The sequence below is a fragment of the Pelodiscus sinensis genome, chromosome 14, assembly GCF_052426305.1.
Source record: "Pelodiscus sinensis isolate ZL-2025 chromosome 14, ASM5242630v1, whole genome shotgun sequence".
Taxonomy (NCBI): domain Eukaryota; kingdom Metazoa; phylum Chordata; order Testudines; family Trionychidae; genus Pelodiscus; species Pelodiscus sinensis.
In genome coordinates this window covers 16,972,712-16,991,764 of record NC_143065.1, presented here as the reverse complement: position 1 = coordinate 16,991,764, position 19,053 = coordinate 16,972,712, and the positions used below count along the sequence as shown (strand labels likewise).

At 50.0% G+C, this 19,053-nt stretch overlaps 1 protein-coding gene and 1 long non-coding RNA gene across 4 annotated transcripts in view; one reads left to right on the top strand and one right to left on the bottom strand.

Moving 5' to 3' along the window:
* Nucleotides 1–18,648, top strand: part of AQP9 (aquaporin 9) — a 60,778-nt gene extending 42,130 nt beyond the window's left edge. The window contains exon 6 of one of the 3 annotated variants that reach the window (XM_006112465.5): nucleotides 18,275–18,648. In XM_006112465.5, coding sequence (XP_006112527.2) covers nucleotides 18,275–18,470 — 196 coding nt within the window. In that variant the 3' untranslated portion in view covers nucleotides 18,471–18,648. The other 2 variants (XM_006112466.5, XM_075897325.2) reach the window with 2 other exon arrangements.
* Nucleotides 7,757–11,709, bottom strand: LOC149523592 (uncharacterized). Its single transcript, XR_016350653.1, has 3 exons — nucleotides 11,570–11,709; nucleotides 10,170–10,895; nucleotides 7,757–7,893 (listed from the first exon to the last, which is right to left on the bottom strand). It is a non-coding gene; the product is annotated as an uncharacterized LOC149523592 (long non-coding RNA).
* Nucleotides 18,649–19,053: the final 405 nt, after the last annotated feature.

Sequence of the window (19,053 nt, the reverse complement as noted above, 5' to 3'; positions counted from 1 at the left end):
GTTTGACGCCTCCTTAGTTTTCATGTTTCCACATGTACTCTCAAATCCTTGGTTTGCACACATTGAGTTGGTTAGGTACACAATTAGCCATGTGCACGTACCAAAAACAGAGCTTGCCTATGTCCAGTTGTAGTCAGGTGCCTGTTTTGTACATACACAATCAGCACTGTTTTCAAATCTTTCTTCAGGAGAAGGAATCTCTGGTTGGTTGGTTTTGTATTGCTAATTGTTTACAATTAAGAATCCCAATTTCTTACCACAACTACTTCAGAGCCCTCGATATCTACAGGATAAATATTCAGAGCCCCTAATATTCCATACAAAGATTACTAAGTAGCTCTTACAAATTCTCAGCAATAGATCTCAAGGCATTTATAAAAGAACTCAGTATAATTACCTCATTTTACACATAAGGAAACTGAGGCACCAAGTGTCTGTGAAGTGTCTTAGCCACGGTCCCCCAACAGGACAGTAGCAGAGTTAGAAATAGATCACAGAACTCTCAAGTTCCAAACCAGTGCTCTAGCCATTAGGCAACAGTGACGTTTAAAATATGGAGCACGTGCAGTATACAATTTCATATTTGAGGGGAAAACCTTTCATTACAAACTAGAAGATTTACCTAGCATTGCCCAGGTCCTTTAGGGCAGGGGGCTGGCCATGTGGAGGGTGTAGAAGTTAGGGCAGGGTCTTGGAAGTGTCTCCTCGTAGCCCCTCTGGCAGCCAAGGCCTTCTATCTCCCCCCAGAGCCTCCCCACAGCTGCCAGGGACCTCCTGTCTCCGCCATTTCCCCCAGTCACCAGGGACCTTCTGTCTCCCCACAGCCATCAGCAGCCTTTTCCCTGCCCCTCCCCTCCTGTACTGTGGCCAAGTGCCAGGGATGGGGAAGGGAAGGGTTTGGGGCAGGGTGACTACTTACCCAGTCTGTTGGCAGTCAAGATATCAGAGTCCCAGCTCTGCTGGCCATTCTTTTGGTGGTATGGCTTCCCCCAGTTTTCTCTCTGCAGTATAGCTCTCCCCTGTGGGCTCGCTGCCCCCCAGTGACCACTCTCAGTATTGTGTCCCTCCTCTCTCTGCCCCTCCCTTTCCATGCTATGGGCGAATGGGACTGTTTTCCATTTTCTTGGCACAACCAAACCCTGACCTTGCTTTAAGTTAGGATAAGAGGAAGCTGCTTATCAAATTTGGTGGTCCTAGGTCCTACCATTTAGGAGGAGCTCTTGCACAGACTCACAGAGAGACAAACAGATGCACATTTCTAAAATATATAGATTGACTAGCAATTTTGCTGGAGAAGGTTGGGAAGCCTTGTGAATAGATTCTTCTCTCCTCATATGAGGTGTCATACATATATATATTTTAAAAATCTACAAGAATACTATATTCAGAAGAAAATGCATTCATCACCTGTTTCTGGTCATTTTTGTTAGTTTTGGCTGGGATTTATAGTCAGGTGGGAAATATATCTGCACCAGAGAGACCATATGGAGCATTTAAAAGAGAGAGCACAGAATGTCTTACAGCAGATCTCTGATCTCCACCAGAACAAATAATCTGAAACATCTCAGACACATATAAATTAAGTAAGACATCTTCCTCTCTGTCCTCATTTACCCTGCAGCTGTCACTGGCGAGCCAGTTACAACAGGATTGTTTCCTTACCCATTTACAACATAGTCTCAAGTTGGCGTACAGACAGTTACATGGAGTGTTGCATAGCAAGGCTAAAATTTAGGTATGTCAGTTGCAGAATACAGATAAGGTCCCACATACACAAAACTTTGAATAATAATGTAAGTAGGTCTGTGACAAGATTTTGGTTTTGCCCAACCCATTGGAAATGTGTTGTCAAGCCATTCTGTATACCTCAGAGGGGGACAGAGAAGGCTTCTAACAATACAGTTTGGATAAGATCATTCCACAGTTACCACATGGTGTCCACTAATGGGTCTGATACTGAAAATACTAATTTCTTAAAGAAAAACATAAGGCAGTGGCAGAGTGGAAGGAGACCTTCTTATACTCATACAAGTAGGTCTTTGAAGCCTACTGTCTCAATGGAAAGTCAAATTTTGCAAGGCTTGGCTCCCACTTCAGGGCCATAATACTAGAACCTCGTAACAGCCATGATTAAACATCATTTCCACTAAAAGTTCTGGTTACAGCGAGAAAAAAAAAAAAGCCAGAGAGTCAGATGCAAATACTTAAGCTTGTGGTTGATGAGCTGACAGGTGAACAAAATGTGAAGAGGTGATAGGGACATTGCTACAGATGAGTATTTTACTACAGTATCTGAAACTATCTAGCAGCAGTGGAATTTTTCCCCCTTGAGTTTATCATGGCCCACAATGATTCCGAAAGACTAGATAAGCACAGTGTTTCCTTAAGCGATATTAGCAGTTCACTGAATAGCAGAGTGAAAGTTCTGTATGAGCTGTGCAGCCAGTTATTGTTCCTTTCAATATTACATCTGCAGTGCATTTAATCTCCCCTGAAACTGCCTCTGGATTCCTTTAGAGAGCCAAGTTGTGTGAGGCAATATCTTTTATTGGACCAACTTCTGTTGGCAAGAGAGACAAGCTTTCAAGCCACACAGAGCCCTTCTTCAGGTCAGACTTCCTTTGTGCCAGGGAATTATTTTAGTTATATTGTGTAGTAATAGTGCCCTCTGGCGGCTAGCTGCGAGAGATCACTCCTAATATTTCCATACTGAAGCTTACGGGTTTATCTGCTTCTCCTGTGTAAAGGTAATTCATAGGCAACATTCAGGGTATGTCTACACTATGGGACAAGGTCAAATTAAGATATGCAACTTCAGCTATGTTAATTGTGTAGCTTAAGTCGAAGTAGCTTAACTAGACTTTTGGCTCTGTCAACACTGCAGGAAGTTGAAGGGAGAACACTCTTCTTTTGACTTCTCTTACTCCTCGTGGAAGCAGGACTACCGGCATCAACCGGGCTGCCCCTCTCATTTCAAATTGGCTGTCTTGATTAGACCTGCTAATTCGAACCCTGGAAGATCAACAGCGGCAGCTTCGATCTTCTCTGTAATGTAGATGTACCCTCAGATAGCTACAATCTACATACATCTCTGCTGCCATGTCTGGCTTGAACAGTGCAATTACCAAACAGCATTAACTAAAACCAACTTCTGTTCTGAAGAGGCTCAGAACTACAAAAGTTTTGTGTACTGTGCGTTTTTGTGCAGCAGCATAGTATGCATTGTTTTAGAAGGTGAAGGCAGCAGCAGATTTAGGGCAGGGCGAGCGGAGCGGCTGCCCCAGGCCCCGCGCTTCCCGAGGCCCCGCGCATACGCCATGGTGCCACGGTGCATGTGCCGTGTCAAAGGGGCGGCCCCGCGAAACTTTGCTGCCTGGGGCCCCGCAGCGCTGTCAGGGGCCTCGCGGCACTCTCATCCGCCCCTGCATGAAGGCGCATTTAGAAATCCCCAGAATGTAAACAGTTTGAATTCTCTGAAAAATCAAATCAGAATGATTTTAATCTCAATACCCTACTTAAAAAGTCAAGAGAAGTGTTGGAAGGTGCATTAATAGCCTTTGATTCCCTGTGCATGTACCTTCAACTAGCCACATTCTCCTGTTGTTGGGAAATTTTCAAACAGTGACAGGAAAGAGAATAGGCATTTTTCAAACAAAGAAAAGGCGACTGTAAAACCATAAATATGAGCAAGGGGGCATAAGCACTCTGTGTAATGTTGAAATCTTTAAAAATTACTAGAGTTATACCTCAGACTGTCCCTTTAAAATGTAACCTATAGTAGCTAATTTGCACCGAAAGGTGTAATGTTCTCTCTGTGATGTAACTGCTCCATGTTTAAAAATCTTCACAATATCTTGTTTAATATATTTTATTCCATGTAATTCCATTCCAGAGTTTCTGATTAATCACACTCATCTGTTCACATGCAGTTTTAGTACAGAGGGAGGAATACTGGACCAAATACCTATTATAATTAGGGGAGGTCTACTTAAATCGCAGGAAGAAAACCACATCTTTCATAGGTTGGTCATGGCATAAATAGCAGATATGTTACATGGTGCAGTGTGTGTGAGAAATATCTACCAAGTTTGTTTTTTATCCACAAAAATGTTGTGATTTCTCCACAGCATCTCTCAGACTGGGGCCCTTGCCCCAAAAGTAAGTTGGGGGGGTCTATTAGAGGGGCATAGTATAGTCACTGTTACTTCTCTTTTTGCCGATGGCAGCACTGCTCGATACCAGGCAGTGAGAAAGGGGCAGCTCTGAAGGAAGCACTGCTGCCCGCAGCAATGGAGAAGTGAGGGTGGAATGGGATTCCCCCTCACTTCTGTGCTCCTATTGGCCGTGGCGCTGCCTTCAGAGTGGTGTACCAGGCTAACAGCCACCACTCAACACTCTGCCTTCAGAATGAGGTGGCCAGAGACAGGATGTCCAGGATGTGATTTCCTGCAAATTCGGTAGACCCCTTATTTATGGGAGATGTCCCATTAGGGGAGATTTTCCTGCTGAGTCCAGTTTTGGGTGTAGCAAGGTGAGAGACTAGAGCCAAGCTACTTACAGCTCCCTGATTCTTCTGTCTCAGCTCTCCCAAGGACCAGCTGGGGATGACCAGAGTGCAATGCACTTCCACCACCACTGCTCCCCAGCTGTACTGTGCTCCCTGAGCCAGGGACTGCAGAGAAGAAAACACAGGCATCAACTTTATCAGCCCTGCACCCACTAGCCTGTCTCCTGTACCAAAGGCATCTCTAGCTGCAAGCTCTCTTGGTCTTTAATTGCATGAAAAAAGTGGGCAGAATGTAGCAGGAGCAGAGGAAATACTTTATTAGCACAAGGACATAATTGGATTATTTCCTTCTGACAAGGCAGCACTGCTATATGCTGCTGGGGAACAGGAGAACTGAATGTGTATCAGTGGAGCCAAGGGAAGTCACAAAGAATACTTGCCTCTGTTTCAGTGGAGGAGAACAGCGGGTAAAGGCAACTCAGAACTCAAGCATCTCCTAAGTTTAGCTTTGGCATCAGCTTCAGTGGTGACTACTCTCCCACCATCATAGCAGGAAGGAAAATGCCAGAACGGCAGTTGTTCACTACAAGCAAGGGCCATGATGTATTGTAGAGAATATAAAATAGGGAGAACTGGAGCCTCATCTTCATTGGCTGTCTGTGTGTGTGTACATGTATGTACCAAGGCTACTGATTGAGTACATGGTAATCCAGAGTCCAGATTTCAGATGGCCATTAAGTCTGAGCAATGAATGGAGCTACAGTCTCCCTGGGACAATGTCTAGGACTATTTTATACCCCCTAGCAAGATAGTAACAACTCCAAAGGAGAAAACCCAGACTATGGCATAAAGACTGAGTAAAGAAAGAATAATTTCATGAAATAGGCATTGTAAAAACTGAAAAAAATACCAGTATTTGTACTGTGGCTAAATGTAAATTCACTTCCACAAAATTATATTGTCATACACTGAATAATTATTTATTTAGTGTAAAAATGGATTTTCAATTGTTTATAACAATCTCCTAGAATGATCTTCCAGTAAAAACCTCTCTCAAATTAATTTATCTTTTCATATTTGGAAAAAAATGTTGCCTCTTCATTTCCAGTATGCAGTAAATGGAGGTGACACTTTTTTGCTTGAGAATCACATCTTCAGTTAATATATCATGTTACTGAGCCAAAATCGCTCATTATACCAATATAATTGAGTATACTGTTAGCGCTCTGGGACCAGAGCTCACAATTAACCAGAGCTCTTGACTGTATATATCTAGAATAGGGACAACACCGAGGGCAGGTCTACAGTAGAAAATTCTTTCAAAATAACTAAAATCAAAATAATTGTGGGATTAACAAAATCAAAATAGCACGTCCCCACTATGGGGAAGCATTAAAATTAGTCAGAATTATTTTGAAATAGTCTCCAATCACTGTGGGTGTGCTGTCAGACTTGGAGCCTCCGGAAGCATTCTGGGGAGGGCACCTGGAGGGCAGACACTTCGTGGCTGCTTGGCCAGGCAAGCTGTGAGGTGTGCTTTCAGGGGATCCTCTCTACAGCTGCGTCTCACACGCCACTCCTCCACTTCCTCCTCCCTTGTGGGACACAAAATTGAAGCAGTGTGCCCTGATTGCCATTGCGGATGCCACAGCACTCAAAGCATGAAGCCGGGGCTGCTGCAAAGCAGTGTCAGATTCACAGGCCTCATGCTGCACCTCATGGTGCAGTACTTCCAAACTGCCCACATACTGCTCCAGCAGGACAAAGACCAGCCCTGCTCACCCAGTTCCTGGCACTCCTGCTGCTGTGCATGATCCTCAGTCCCCTGCATACCGTTGGAGACCAGTTCAGACAGGTGGAACTGCATCATCTTGTAGCGACGGGACAACCAGCAGCGGCTGCAGAACTTCTGCATATGGAAGGCCACCTTCCTCAAGCTTTGTGGGTGGCTCACTTCTTCCCTCAGGTAACAGGACACCCGACTCAAACCTGCCATACACATGCAGAAGCGCGTTGCCATTGCACTCTGGAAGCTCACCATGCCAGACAGCTACCACTCCATCAGGGACCAGTTCAGTGTCAAGAAATCCAGAGTCAGGGCTGTTCTCCTGTAGTAGCCAAGGCCATCAACCAGGTGCTGCTACGGACGTTCATCACTCTGGGGAACATGGACACCATCATCGATGGCTTTGCCCCATGGGCTAGATAGCATGCACATCCCCATCCTGGCCCCTGACCATCATGCCTTGAACTACATCAGCAGGAAGGTGCACTTCTCCATGGTGCTGCAGTCCCTTGTGGATTACAAGGGATGCTTCACTGACATCAAGATGGGCTGTTTGGGGAAGCCATACAACACCCACATCATCCAGGATTCCTGCGGTTCTGAAAGATGCATGCTGGCACTTTTTCCCCTGACTGCACCATCAGTGTCCGAGAGGTGGACATGCCCATCATCATTCTGAGCAACACAGCCTACCCCTTGCTCCGCTGGCTCATAAAGCCCTGCAAGGGCTGCCTGGACCCAAGCAAGGAACACTTCAATTCTAGGCTGGATCTCAATGAGCATGACATCCCCTTCATGGTGGTGGCCTGCTGCATGCTCCAAAACCTGTGTGAGGGCTATAGGGAGACTTTTCTGCCAGAGTTGGGGGCTGATGCTGAACGGCTGGCCAGGGCACACAAGCAGCCAGAAACCAGAGCCATACAGAGAGCCTATCAAGGGATGGTGCTCTTCAGGGAGGTCTCAAAGGAAAGTTTTATCCAAGGCCAGCTGTGAGATTCTCCCCTGTGCCTGTCCACAAGGGGCCCCTGCATTCCCTGTGTGTGCCTTTCCTCTCCCACCCTTCCCACCTTCCCCCTCCACAGCAGAGCAAATAAAAAAGCCTTCTTTTGTGAAAAACATGACTGTTTACTGGGGGAGGGACTGGTAAAGAACCTGGAATGAGGAAGAAGAGCTCAGGGATGGGGCTGGAAGTGGCACCTGCCTCCACATGGTCAGGAGGCTTTTGCTGCCTGAGAGGTCCCACTGCCATGTCTTCTGGGACCCCAGTGGCCCTGGGGGGGGGGGTTAAGGGGAAGCCATGGGAGGCAGGGAGGTGGGCTGGTGGCCTGCTCCATGCACAAGGTCATGTGCTCCATCACCGAGGTAAGGGAGGAGCACATGGCCTCGTGCTGACACCCCACTTGGTCCCAGGCAGCCTTCCTCTGCTCCCAGTTAGCGGTCTGCTCCTGGCGCTCCTACTCAAGCCCCTGGATGAGGGACTGCAGGCAGCCCTTCTGCTCACACATGAGGTCTTCCTGGGTTCTCTTCCACCTGCTGATCCTGCAGAGTTGGGTAGGTAGCATGGGAGGTGGGGGATGCACCAACCTTGCAGCTGGCCCAGCTGTGAAGAAAAGTTACGAGGGCAGTCATCCCAGGAGACACTGTGTATGAACCCTAGCCCTACTCTCTGAGCTGACACTGAAGGTCTCAGTTCAAACTATGGAAATGTGCTTCGGGCAAGGCCATATGTTGCCTAGAAAGCAGGCACTTTCCAGCTGGGGTCCAGATGTCCCAGGGGAGCATCAGTACAGCCACAGCCTGGGGACAAGCAGGCATGGAAAGGTGCCAGCCAGGCCAGGAGCCTGCAGATGGGAGCAGAGGACGGGGCGGCTTGGCTTCCTTCTGTGTCCCACACATGCTGGGTCTGGCACTGGTGGAGTCCCACACAAAGAGTATGTCTACACTACAGTGTTATTTCGAAATATCTTATTTCAAAATAGCTATTTTGAAATAGCTTATTTCGAAATAACGCATCTACACACAAAATGCATTTTGAAATAGCATTTTGCTATTTTGAAATAGCACGTCCACACTGAGTAGACTCTGAATCGCATTTAAGGCTGGCAGGAACCAGTTCCAGCAGGGCACCAGGTCAGGACTTTCTGTGTGGGGCTGCTGCCTGAGGCTATCGGAGGTCTGTGCTTAAAGGGACCCCCCCCGGACAGCCAATTCTCAGGTTTCCCTGCTTGTTTGTCTACCTTGATAAGGAACAGCAAAGCATTTTGTCTCTGTGTGCTCTGGTTGCCCTCACTTGGGACACCACAGCATGCAACAACATGGAGCCAGAGCTGCCCCATGGCACTTTGGGGCTTCTCTTGGACGCGTTGCTACGAGACTGGCTGCACTTTCTGCAGGCTGCCATCCGGGAGGTCCATCAGGGGGCTGTCAGTATCCAGGAGGTCCTGCGGGAGAGCTTCCACCTTGAGGAACACTAAGAGCCTCCCTGGTCTGCCCCACTGGAGGCTTGTGCCTCATTCCTCCCTCACGTCCTTCCACTTACCCCTTCCTAACCCTCCTTCCTGATGTTAAATAAAATACATGTATTTTCATGAACACAAACTCTCTTCATTTAACAAAACTGGGCGGGAGGGAATGTAACTCTGGTGAGAATGGGGAAAGGAGGTGGGAGAGGGGAGGGGGAAACCTGGGAGGAGGAACTGGAAGGGGGAAACAAGGGGAAGAAGGGGGAAGGGAAGCTCAGGGCCTCACTGGACCAACTTGATTGTCATGGAAACCTGCTCCTGGGTTCGCATGTTGCCTTTGGTAGCTAGTCTGGCAGCTATCCTGCCATAGACAGCTGCATTCCTCCATCTAGTGCAGAAATCATGGATGTTGGGGGCATCACCCCCAAACCTGAATAAAGTCCATGATATCCGCCCTGGACCAGGAAGGTGCCTTCCTTCTCCAGGTTCTGGCAGACTGCTCCTGGGGAGCGGTTGGCTGCCAGTGGCTTGCTGGCTCATGTTTTGGGGCCACTGGGTCAGTGGCAGTGACTGCTCGCTCTGGGCTGGCATTCTTGGAGCTGGCACAGGCACTGTGGCCAGGGTCTATCCCTTTAAGGACTCCAGGGAGGGGAGGAGGGAGAGAAGTGTTCTTGGTTGAGGTCAGAGTGGCCACCAGGGCACCCTGGGAAGGCTGGAGGCCCCCTATTTTGAAATAAGTGTCTACACAGCACTTATTTCAAAATAGCTATTTTGAATTTGGAGTTATTCCTCATAGAATGAGGTTTACCAAATTCAAAATAAGTGCTCCGCTATTTCGAAACAGCGGTTTGGCTGTGTAGACGCTAGGAAAGTTATTTCAAAATAAGGGCTGTTATTTCAAAATAACTTTGCTGTGTAGACATACCCAAAGAGAACTTCAATCCCTGCTTACTGGAGAGGAGGATGTTGTGGGAGGTGTCTGTGAGCGGAAAATTCCGCTTGCTGGAGAGAGTGCAACTGCGTTCCCCACCTCTTCCTCCCCTGGACAGATTCCCACACAGGGGATCAGTCTCCTCAGCATCACTGTGCTTGATATGGAGTGAATGCTGCCCGAGTGCGGGCATGACTCTGTGCTGTGTTTGGCACTGCTGTGTTGTTCCATGACCCTAGTCTCCTTAGTGGTGGCTGCTTGTGGCAAGGTGTCCCACCACAGAGGCCAGAATAAGGCAGGCCTGTCCAGGAATCTTGTGAGAAGGAACGAGAGGTTCCTATGTGAGAGAATTACGGGGCTGAATGCTCCAGACTGATGCTCCATGTACACCGACTGTTGGGCAGCCTGCAGGACAAGTGAGGAGCATGCAGACCTCACAACCCATCGCCTGTTCCTATGTGTAGAAAAATGTATATAACTCACCTGTAGTGCCTTCCCCAGGTTCACCAGAGGCCCGGGGGACATCTTGGGAGGGAGGGACTGGCTCCAGAGTAAGAAGCAGGTCCTGGCTCTCAGACATGGTCACCCGGCTGGCCTCCTCCTCCTGGTCTGCAACCTCGTCCTTGTAGAGGTTGATGCTGGGCATGTCCTGGCCAGAATAGACGTGACGGGGGAAAGATGACCAGCCCCCCTCCCAGGATGACATCCGGCCACTTGAAGTAGTGGCATGTGTGTGGTGTTATCCTGGAGCATCCACTCTGCTCCCTGGCCTTCTGGTAGGCCTTCTGGAGCTCCTTCACCTTCTGCAAACCTGGTCCACAGTCTGGTTAGCCTTTGTTGACCAGGCTGGCAGCAATCTGGTCACATTTCCATTCCTCTTTCTGGTGTGGAGATCCTCGAGATTGGTCTCCTCCCCCCAGACCTTGATGAGGTCCAGGATCTCTGCAACTGTCCAAGCTGGAGCTCTCCTGCATCCCTGGTCAATGGCAGCTTAGGCTGCAGCAGGAGTGCTAGCAGCCATGGGAGGCTCTGAGGGAGCAATTAGGTCAGACATGGCTCTTGGCATGCTGCTGTCTCACATGAGGGAGGCAAAGCTGACCATGTGTGATAAGTCCTTCTCCTGCAGCTTGGAGTATTAAGCTCTGCAGGAAACGGGGAGCAAGGGAGATGCCAGGTTTGGACAGAGCATTCAGAAGTGCAGAGAAGCCTCTGAAAGCCAATTATTTCAAATTAGCAACACTGGATCATTCACACGAATACTATTTCGAAATAACAATTTCAAAATTAGCGTTATTCCCCAAGGAAAGCAGGTATATAGATTTTGAGATAACCAGCCCGTTATTTCAAACTAACGGGCTTGGTAATTTGGTGCTCATTATTTCAAAATAAAGGGGTGTTATTTCAAAATAATTCCCTAGTGAAGACCCAGGCATATAGTGGCTGCTCACTTTAAATACATAAGCAAGTCCTGCTCCCACTGAAATCAATGGCACAATTTCCATCGACTTCAATTGAATCAAAATTCCACCATTGAGTGTATGTCATGGGGCGCACGCCCCCCAGTAGCCTCAGTGCCCCCTGACTGTCTTCACAAGGCCCATCTCAGGGCGAGTTACAGTATGTATGGGTTGCTCATCATCGGCTTCACAGCAGTTTATACTGGCCCTTTAAACAGGCCGAGTCTACAAACAGATTCTCGTCGTAGCTGGGCACCCCCCCGGTAGGGGAACCCGGGCCCACCCTACTCCACCAGGTCCCGGCCCAGGGCCCTGTGAGCAACCAGGTATAGGGTCACTCCCTCGGTGGGGCTAGCTAGCCAAAACCCACCAAGTCTCTCGGGCAAAGAGGGGCGCCTCCCGCTCCTGCCCTGGGCCACTTCCTACCTGGCCTTGCCCAGCTGGCTGCGATCTCCAGGCCGGCGTCCCCTCGGCAGGTAGTCTCCAGGTGACACCAATTCGCCTCTGCTTTCCTCCAGGCCTCTCCTGGAGTCCCCGGCAACTGCTGAGGGAGAGCTTCCCTCTCCAGTCCCTCTCCTGCAGCTCTATCCCTCCCAGGAGCTCTTGCTGCCTCTGCAGTCAGCCCTGCCCTTTCTTCTCCAGCAACTGGGCCTCTCCTTTTATAGCTGGCAGCTGGGCTCATTAGCCTAACCATCTCAGCTGGTCTTCCAGCTTCCCTCAGGCTCGGGGCCTGAGCCTTGGGCTTAAAGGCCCAGTGCAGGGCAGGCGCCCTGTCACACACCTTCCCCTTCGGCTCGTGCTTCCCTTCTTCCGCCAGTCCCAGCCGGGCCTCTCTTATCCCTTCCCTCGGGGCCTGGTATCCCCTGGAGGCCTTAACTGCCCTCGGGCTCGCCCTCGCGGCCTCTGAGCATGCGCCGCAATGTCGGCGGGTCGGCAGGCGTGCTCCCCAGAGGGTCACCCCGCCAATGCTGGTATGGGACTCCACTGCCCCCTCTCTCGCCCCTTCTCCCAGGACTCCATCCCCTTCCGCCACCTCGCTATTGGCTAGGGACCTAGAAAAAAAATCTGCATTGTTATGGGTTTTCCCCGGCCTATGACAGACCTCAAATTTATAAGGCTGCAAGGCCAAGTACCATCTCATGACCCGCGGATTGGTTTCCTTCATCGTCTCTATCCATCGTAATGGTGCGTGGTCTGTTATCAAGGTGAAGGTCCCCCCTAGCAGATAATAGCGGAGTGCCTCTATTGCCCACTTAGCTGCCAGGGCCTCTTTCTCGATCGTGGCATATTGTAGCTCCCGGGGTAGTAATTTCCTGCTCAAATACAGGATGGGGTGTTCCTCCCCTTCCTGCTCCTGCGAGAGGACGGCTCCTAGTCCTCGGTCTGATGCGTCTGTCTGTACTATAAATGGTTTAGTAAAGTCCGATTGATGGAGAACCGGTGTCTGCATCAATCGGCGCTTTAACGTTTGGAACGCTTTCTCACATTGCGCGGTCCACTGGACCCTTTGGGGTCGTGCATTTTGGGTCAAGTCTGTCAAGGGCGCCGCAATCGTGGCAAACTCCGGGATGAACCGCCGATAGTAACTGGCTAATCCCAGGAATTGGCGGACTTGCCTTTTTGTGGTGGGGGCTTTGTAGCTTCGTAGGGCCTCCACCTTGTCCACCTGCGGTTTTATCCTTCCCTGCCCCACCACATAACCTAAATAGGATACTTCCCTTTGTCCAAAGTGACACTTACCGGGGTTAGCCGTGAGTTTGGCGTCGACCAGGGCCCCAAGGACCGCCTTTAGATGTTGCAGATGTTCCCGCCAGGTTTCACTATAAATGACAATGTCATCAATATATGCAGCAGCATATTCCTGATGTTTGTATAATACCTTGTCCATTAACCTCTGGAACGTCGCTGCTGCCCCGTTCAATCCAAATGGCATTGTGGTGAACTGGAACAGGCCAAATGGTGTGGCAAATGCGGTCTTATCCTCCGAGGCTGGCGTCAAGGGAATCTGCCAATACCCCTTAGTGAGGTCGAGCGTAGAGATGTAATGTGCTTTACCCAACCGTTCCAACAGTTCATTTACTCTGGGCATAGGATAAGCGTCAAATCGTGAAATTGCGTTGACTTTCCGGAAGTCTATGCAGAAGCGCATCGTGCCGTCAGACTTAGGCACCAATACGATGGGACTGCGCCACTCGCTTCTCGACTCCCTGACCACCCCCATTTGCAACATCCGTTGCAGCTCTTCCCGAACGGGCTCCCACATTTTCTTGGGGAGAGGCCGTATGTGGTCCCGGATCTTTTTACCTGGGGTTGTCGCGATATGGTGGCTCGTCAAGGCAGTCTTGCCCGGTTGTGTAGTTAAGACCTGTTTGTATTCCCGCAGAAGGGCGTTCATCTCTCGGCGTTGTGCCTCCGTCAACTCTGCCCCGATATGCGTTGCCCCTTCTGCCTCCAAGTCGCCTCCCCAGGGTCCAAGCTCCGGCTCTGGTTGCTGTAAGGTGACAAGCATACCCTCCCGTGCATTCCACTTCTTTAGTAAATTGACATGATAGATCTGCTTGTCTTTCCGTTTTCCTGATAATCTGATCTCGTAATCAACTGGCCCCACCTGCCGTATGACCTCGAAGGGTCCTTGCCATTTGGCCAGCAATTTCGAGTCTGGTGTTGGTAACAGCAGGAGTACCCTGTCGCCTGGTTGAAATGTTCTGGATTTGGCCCCTCGATTATAATATTGGGCCTGCCTATTTTGGGCTTGGAGAAGATTCTCTTTAGCCAGTTCACCTACGGTTCGGAGTCGTTTTTGTAAGTCCAAAATATACGGTACCGTACCCTTCACCCTTGAATCCTGTTCCTCCCAGGCCTCCCGCACCAAGTCCAATATCCCCCGGGGTTGTCGGCCATACAGCAATTCAAATGGGGAAAATCCCGTTGAGGCCTGGGGCACCTCCCGGACTGCGAATAATAAGGCCGGTAATAACCGGTCCCAGTCCTTTGGGTCTAGCTCCACAAACCGCCGCAACATCCCCTTTAGTGTCCTGTTAAAGCGTTCGACAAGTCCATCTGTCTGGGGATGGTAAACTGAGGTACGCAATGCCTTAATGTTTAATAGGTGGCAAAGTTCTGCCATCAGCTTAGAGGTCACATTGGTCCCTTGGTCTGTTAATATTTCCCTTGGGATTCCCACCCGGGAGAATACTTGCACCAATTCCTGTGCCAGCGTTGATGCTGTCGTATTCTTAAGGGGGACCGCCTCCGGATATCGGGTGGCATAGTCAATTATAACCAGTATATATTGATGTCCTCTTCGGGACCTCTCCAGAGGTCCTACTAGGTCTAAAGCCACCCGGTCGAATGGTACCTCTACCACGGGGAGGGGAACTAAAGGGGCTTTTGGTACCCCTCCCTGTCCCGTCTTCTGGCAGTCTGGGCAGGACTCACAAAAGTCTCGGACTTCCTTATAAATCCCCGGCCAAAAGAACCTTTGTGTTATGCGCTGTAGGGTTTTTTCACGCCCCAAATGGCCTGCCCAGGGATTAGCATGCACAAGGTCTAATACCCGCCTTCGGAATCTTGCCGGGACCAACAGCTGGGTAACCTCCGTCTGCCCTTCAGCCGTCCGCGCGACCCGATATAATCGGTCGGCTCTTACCTCGAATCGCGGGGTTGGTTGGGGCGCTGTCCCGTCGGGGTCTCCGTTCTCTCCAGTCGCATGTTCCCAGGCATGGGTTAAGGAGGGGTCTTCTCGCTGGTCTCTTTGGAAGTCCTCTTCCCCTCCTACCTCCTCTGAAGCGAGGGTTTTCTCCGGTTCGGGCTCCTCCCTTGGCCCTTGGGACATGCCCCTTGTCGAGTTCGTCACCCCAGCTGGTGGCGGTTGCTCCTGCGCATCCCATTCATGCAGGATGCGTCTGAACCCCGGCCAGTCCCGGCCCAGTAGTACCGGGTATACCAGTTTCGGGGCTAACGCTACCCGGCAGATCGCTTCGTCCACCCCATCTGACAGGCGAACCCACCCCGTGGGGTAGGTCCGGACATCTCCATATATGCATTGCATGGAGATGTTTCCCCCTGCTGCCTCCCACTCTGGGACCAGCTCTGTCCGTACCATTGTCTGGCTGCACCCAGAGTCCACCAGGGCGGTCACTGTCTTCCCCTCCAGCTTTACCTGTAGGGTAATCTTTGTCCTATCCTGTGGTCTCGCTCGGAGGTCTGCAGCCATCACCTGGCCATACACACCCTCGGTAGGGGCGTCGCCAGCCTGCCGGGGTCCTATGGGTACCGGCCCGTACGACCTCTGTGAGGGCTTCCCGCCTGAGCTCCCTTGCTCCTTGATTCCACCTGGGTCCAAACCACCTTCTGTTCGCCCTTCGGTTCCCCTTAACGTCAAGGGCTGGTGGTCCCCTGGCCTCCTCCCGGGGCTTTGGCTCTTCATCCTTCCCCTTGAGCAGGCTGGGGCTTCCCCGGTCCTACTCGGACATGCCCTCCGTAGGTGGCCGGGCTCCCCACAGGCCCAGCATATCCGTGCCTCCCCGGTTACCTTCACCGGGGCTGCTCTCCCTTTGTTCCTATTAGTTGGGTGGGGCCTCCTGGCTCCCACCCCATAGGGGCACTCCCTCCTCACGTGTACCTTGCGCCCACAGGCCCAACACGTTTTCAGGCTCGGCCCTTGCCCCCAACTCTTGGGGCCTGGTTTATTATGGAGTCCAGGGTCACCCCTTTTCCGTGGCCGGCTCCCCTTTTTCCATGGCCAACCCTGTAGGGCCTCCCAGGCCCTCCAATACTTATTCATTCTCATAAGGAAAAAAAAATTTTTTTTTTTCAACTCCCGTTCTAGTCCCGTGGCCGACGGACCACTATTGGTTCATGAAGACCCCTCTTTTACCTTGGGGTTGGGGTGATGCCCACGTTCTCCACCATCTGTCATGGGGCGCACGCCCCCCAGTAGCCTCAGTGCCCCCTGACTGTCTTCACAAGGCCCATCTCAGGGCGAGTTACAGTCTGTATGGGTTGCTCATCATCGGCTTCACAGCAGTTTATACTGGCCCTTTAAACAGGCCGAGTCTACAAACAGATTCTCGTCGTAGCTGGGCACCCCCCGGTAGGGGAACCCAGGCCCACCCTACTCCACCGGGTCCCGGCCCAGGGCCCTGTGAGCAACCAGGTATAGGGTCACTCCCTCGGTGGGGCTAGCTAGCCAAAACCCACCAAGTCTCTCGGGCAAAGAGGGGCGCCTCCCGCTCCTGCCCTGGGCCACTTCCTACCTGGCCTTGCCCAGCTGGCTGCGATCTCCAGGCCGGCGTCCCCTCGGCAGGTAGTCTCCAGGTGACACCAATTCGCCTCTGCTTTCCTCCAGGCCTCTCCTGGAGTCCCCGGCAACTGCTGAGGGAGAGCTTCCCTCTCCAGTCCCTCTCCTGCAGCTCTATCCCTCCCAGGAGCTCTTGCTGCCTCTGCAGTCAGCCCTGCCCTTTCTTCTCCAGCAACTGGGCCTCTCCTTTTATAGCTGGCAGCTGGGCTCATTAGCCTAACCATCTCAGCTGGTCTTCCAGCTTCCCTCAGGCTCGGGGCCTGAGCCTTGGGCTTAAAGGCCCAGTGCAGGGCAGGCGCCCTGTCACAGTGTACAAGACTTTACATCAGGGTACTGCAATTATAAGAAGGTTCAGGTTTGGGCCTACAAAACTCGACAGTATCTTTTTTAATTACTACAGGTTCGACATTTATAGTCCAGATTTCCATAGTCCGAAAACATCTGTGGTCCGGCATCTGTGATCCTGGGCTAGAGCATTTATGGGGAAGAGCTGGGCCCTGTGCTCAGCAATTCCTTCTCCACTCTCCCAAAGTTTCCAGAGCACCACACGTAGCTCATTTGCAACACTCAAGCTCAGAGAGGAAGGAGGAGGAGTGGGATGGACGAACACTCAGGGAAGAGGCAGGGTGGCTGCAGAGCCCAGTGGCCCCGGGAATACAAGGAGTGCAGCTTCATGGGAGCTGGGAGTGCTGCCTGGTGGCCAGGCGCTGGGAGTGTAGCCTAGCAACCACGGGTCTCCACAGCTACCCTGCCTTTTGGCACCCTTCCCTCTTAACCCCACTGCCACCAAAGTGGAGTCCTGCAACTGGCAGCAGCAGAGGGCCCGGCATTGACCTCCCCTGGTCTGGCAGATTCCCTGGTGCCAACCAGGCTACCCGACATAGTCAATGAAGTGGGGATTTAAATATCCTCGGCTTAATTAAAATAAAAATGGCCACCGCACTGTGCCAGATCAGCTGATTGTTGGGACAGCGCGCGAGTCAAGACGCGGATCAGTTGACAAGGGAAGCCTTTGTTGACCGCTCCTCTAAACCTCGTTCCACCAGGCATAAGGGAGCGGTCGACAAAGGCTTCCCTTGTTGACCGATCCACGTCTTGACTCGCGCGCTGTGCCAACAATCAGCTGATCCAGCACAGCACTGTGGCCATTTTTATTTTAATGAAACCAGGGATATTTAAATCCTCACTTCATTGACTATGTCGGGTAGCCTATTTTACATGCCTCTGCCAACAGAGGCATGTAGTCTAGACATACCCATATAGTATAATCTACTTCTCGAGCAAAACATCATAATCTATATGAACTCAAGGCCGGATCCTGAAAACCATTACTTATGGAGGCAGAAAAATTATGGAGACATACCTGCACAGTCATGAAACTTGATGTTGCCAGTGGCTCATTGATGTATGTTCATCGTCTGACAATGGGATGCAAAAAACTTGTTTCATTTAATTTCACTACAAGCCAGCAAATCCCAGCTTTCAGAAACATCCTGTCTCCAAAGGGGCAGATAAGCTAGGAAACTGTGTTTTCTAAAGAGCACATACAGTACTCAGACCTATGACCCAGGTGGTTGATAGCACAATTTCAAGCAGAGTATGCACAGAAAGATAATGGTTGTCACCAATCTACAGAAAAATTAAGCCAAAGTAAACATTTACCACAGTAAGATAGGGTACAAAAAACTTCACTGTGACAAGCATTCTAACTATACAAAATATTGCAGTAAAGTCAAGACTATTGTACAGTATTTATATTTAGCTGCCAAACAATAGATATAGTATTAGCAACATAGTAAGAACAGTAATTCTAGTTTCTTTTCTTACAGGGCTGGAAATAACTGGTGGTGGGTTCCTACAGTTGCACCTATGATGGGAGGAATAATTGGAGCCGTTACCTATATTATTTTTATTGAAATTCACCATCCAGATTCGCAGCTGGAAGACGACCCTGATATGTATGAGAAATATGAACTTACCAGTACGGAGAAAGAAGAAAGAATTTGCAACCAGCACCCTTTATGAATTTAAAGCAGAATGATTGTATAGGCCAATCTCAAAAACTGTATGACTCAATTAAAAGTGCACATTTTATAAGTTACATGTGACCTGCATAGAAAACAAGTTCAAAAAGAATTTCTTCCCCTGAAAAAGAGGGCTGATTATTTCAAAACCCGGGGATTAAATTACTTACTTGCTTCAGGAGGAAATTGTTGTCTTTTTTTTTCTGTGGTTTTTGGGTCAAGTTTTCTCCTAGAGAAAATGTGATGAGATGATAAGCCAACCTACTAATTCAATCCATACAATCCATACTCCAAGTGATCTAATCACTAATGGAGGAGGTATGTCACAAAACTACCTACAAGGAGACAGTTAAGCAGTCACTCATTACAGCCATTTATTTAAAAAAAAAATTGTGCTGAAAACCAAAATCAGAATTGCCAAAAGTTAATTGAAGTGGTTTGTATCTAATCAGGGTTAACTGGACACTCATGAAAGGATATGCAAGCGGTGAGAGTGATAATAGCTAACGTGTTGACGAAAGGTGAGAAATCCCTATCTTGATCTCTCCACCAAAAAGATAATATGGATACATCTACTTAGCTTC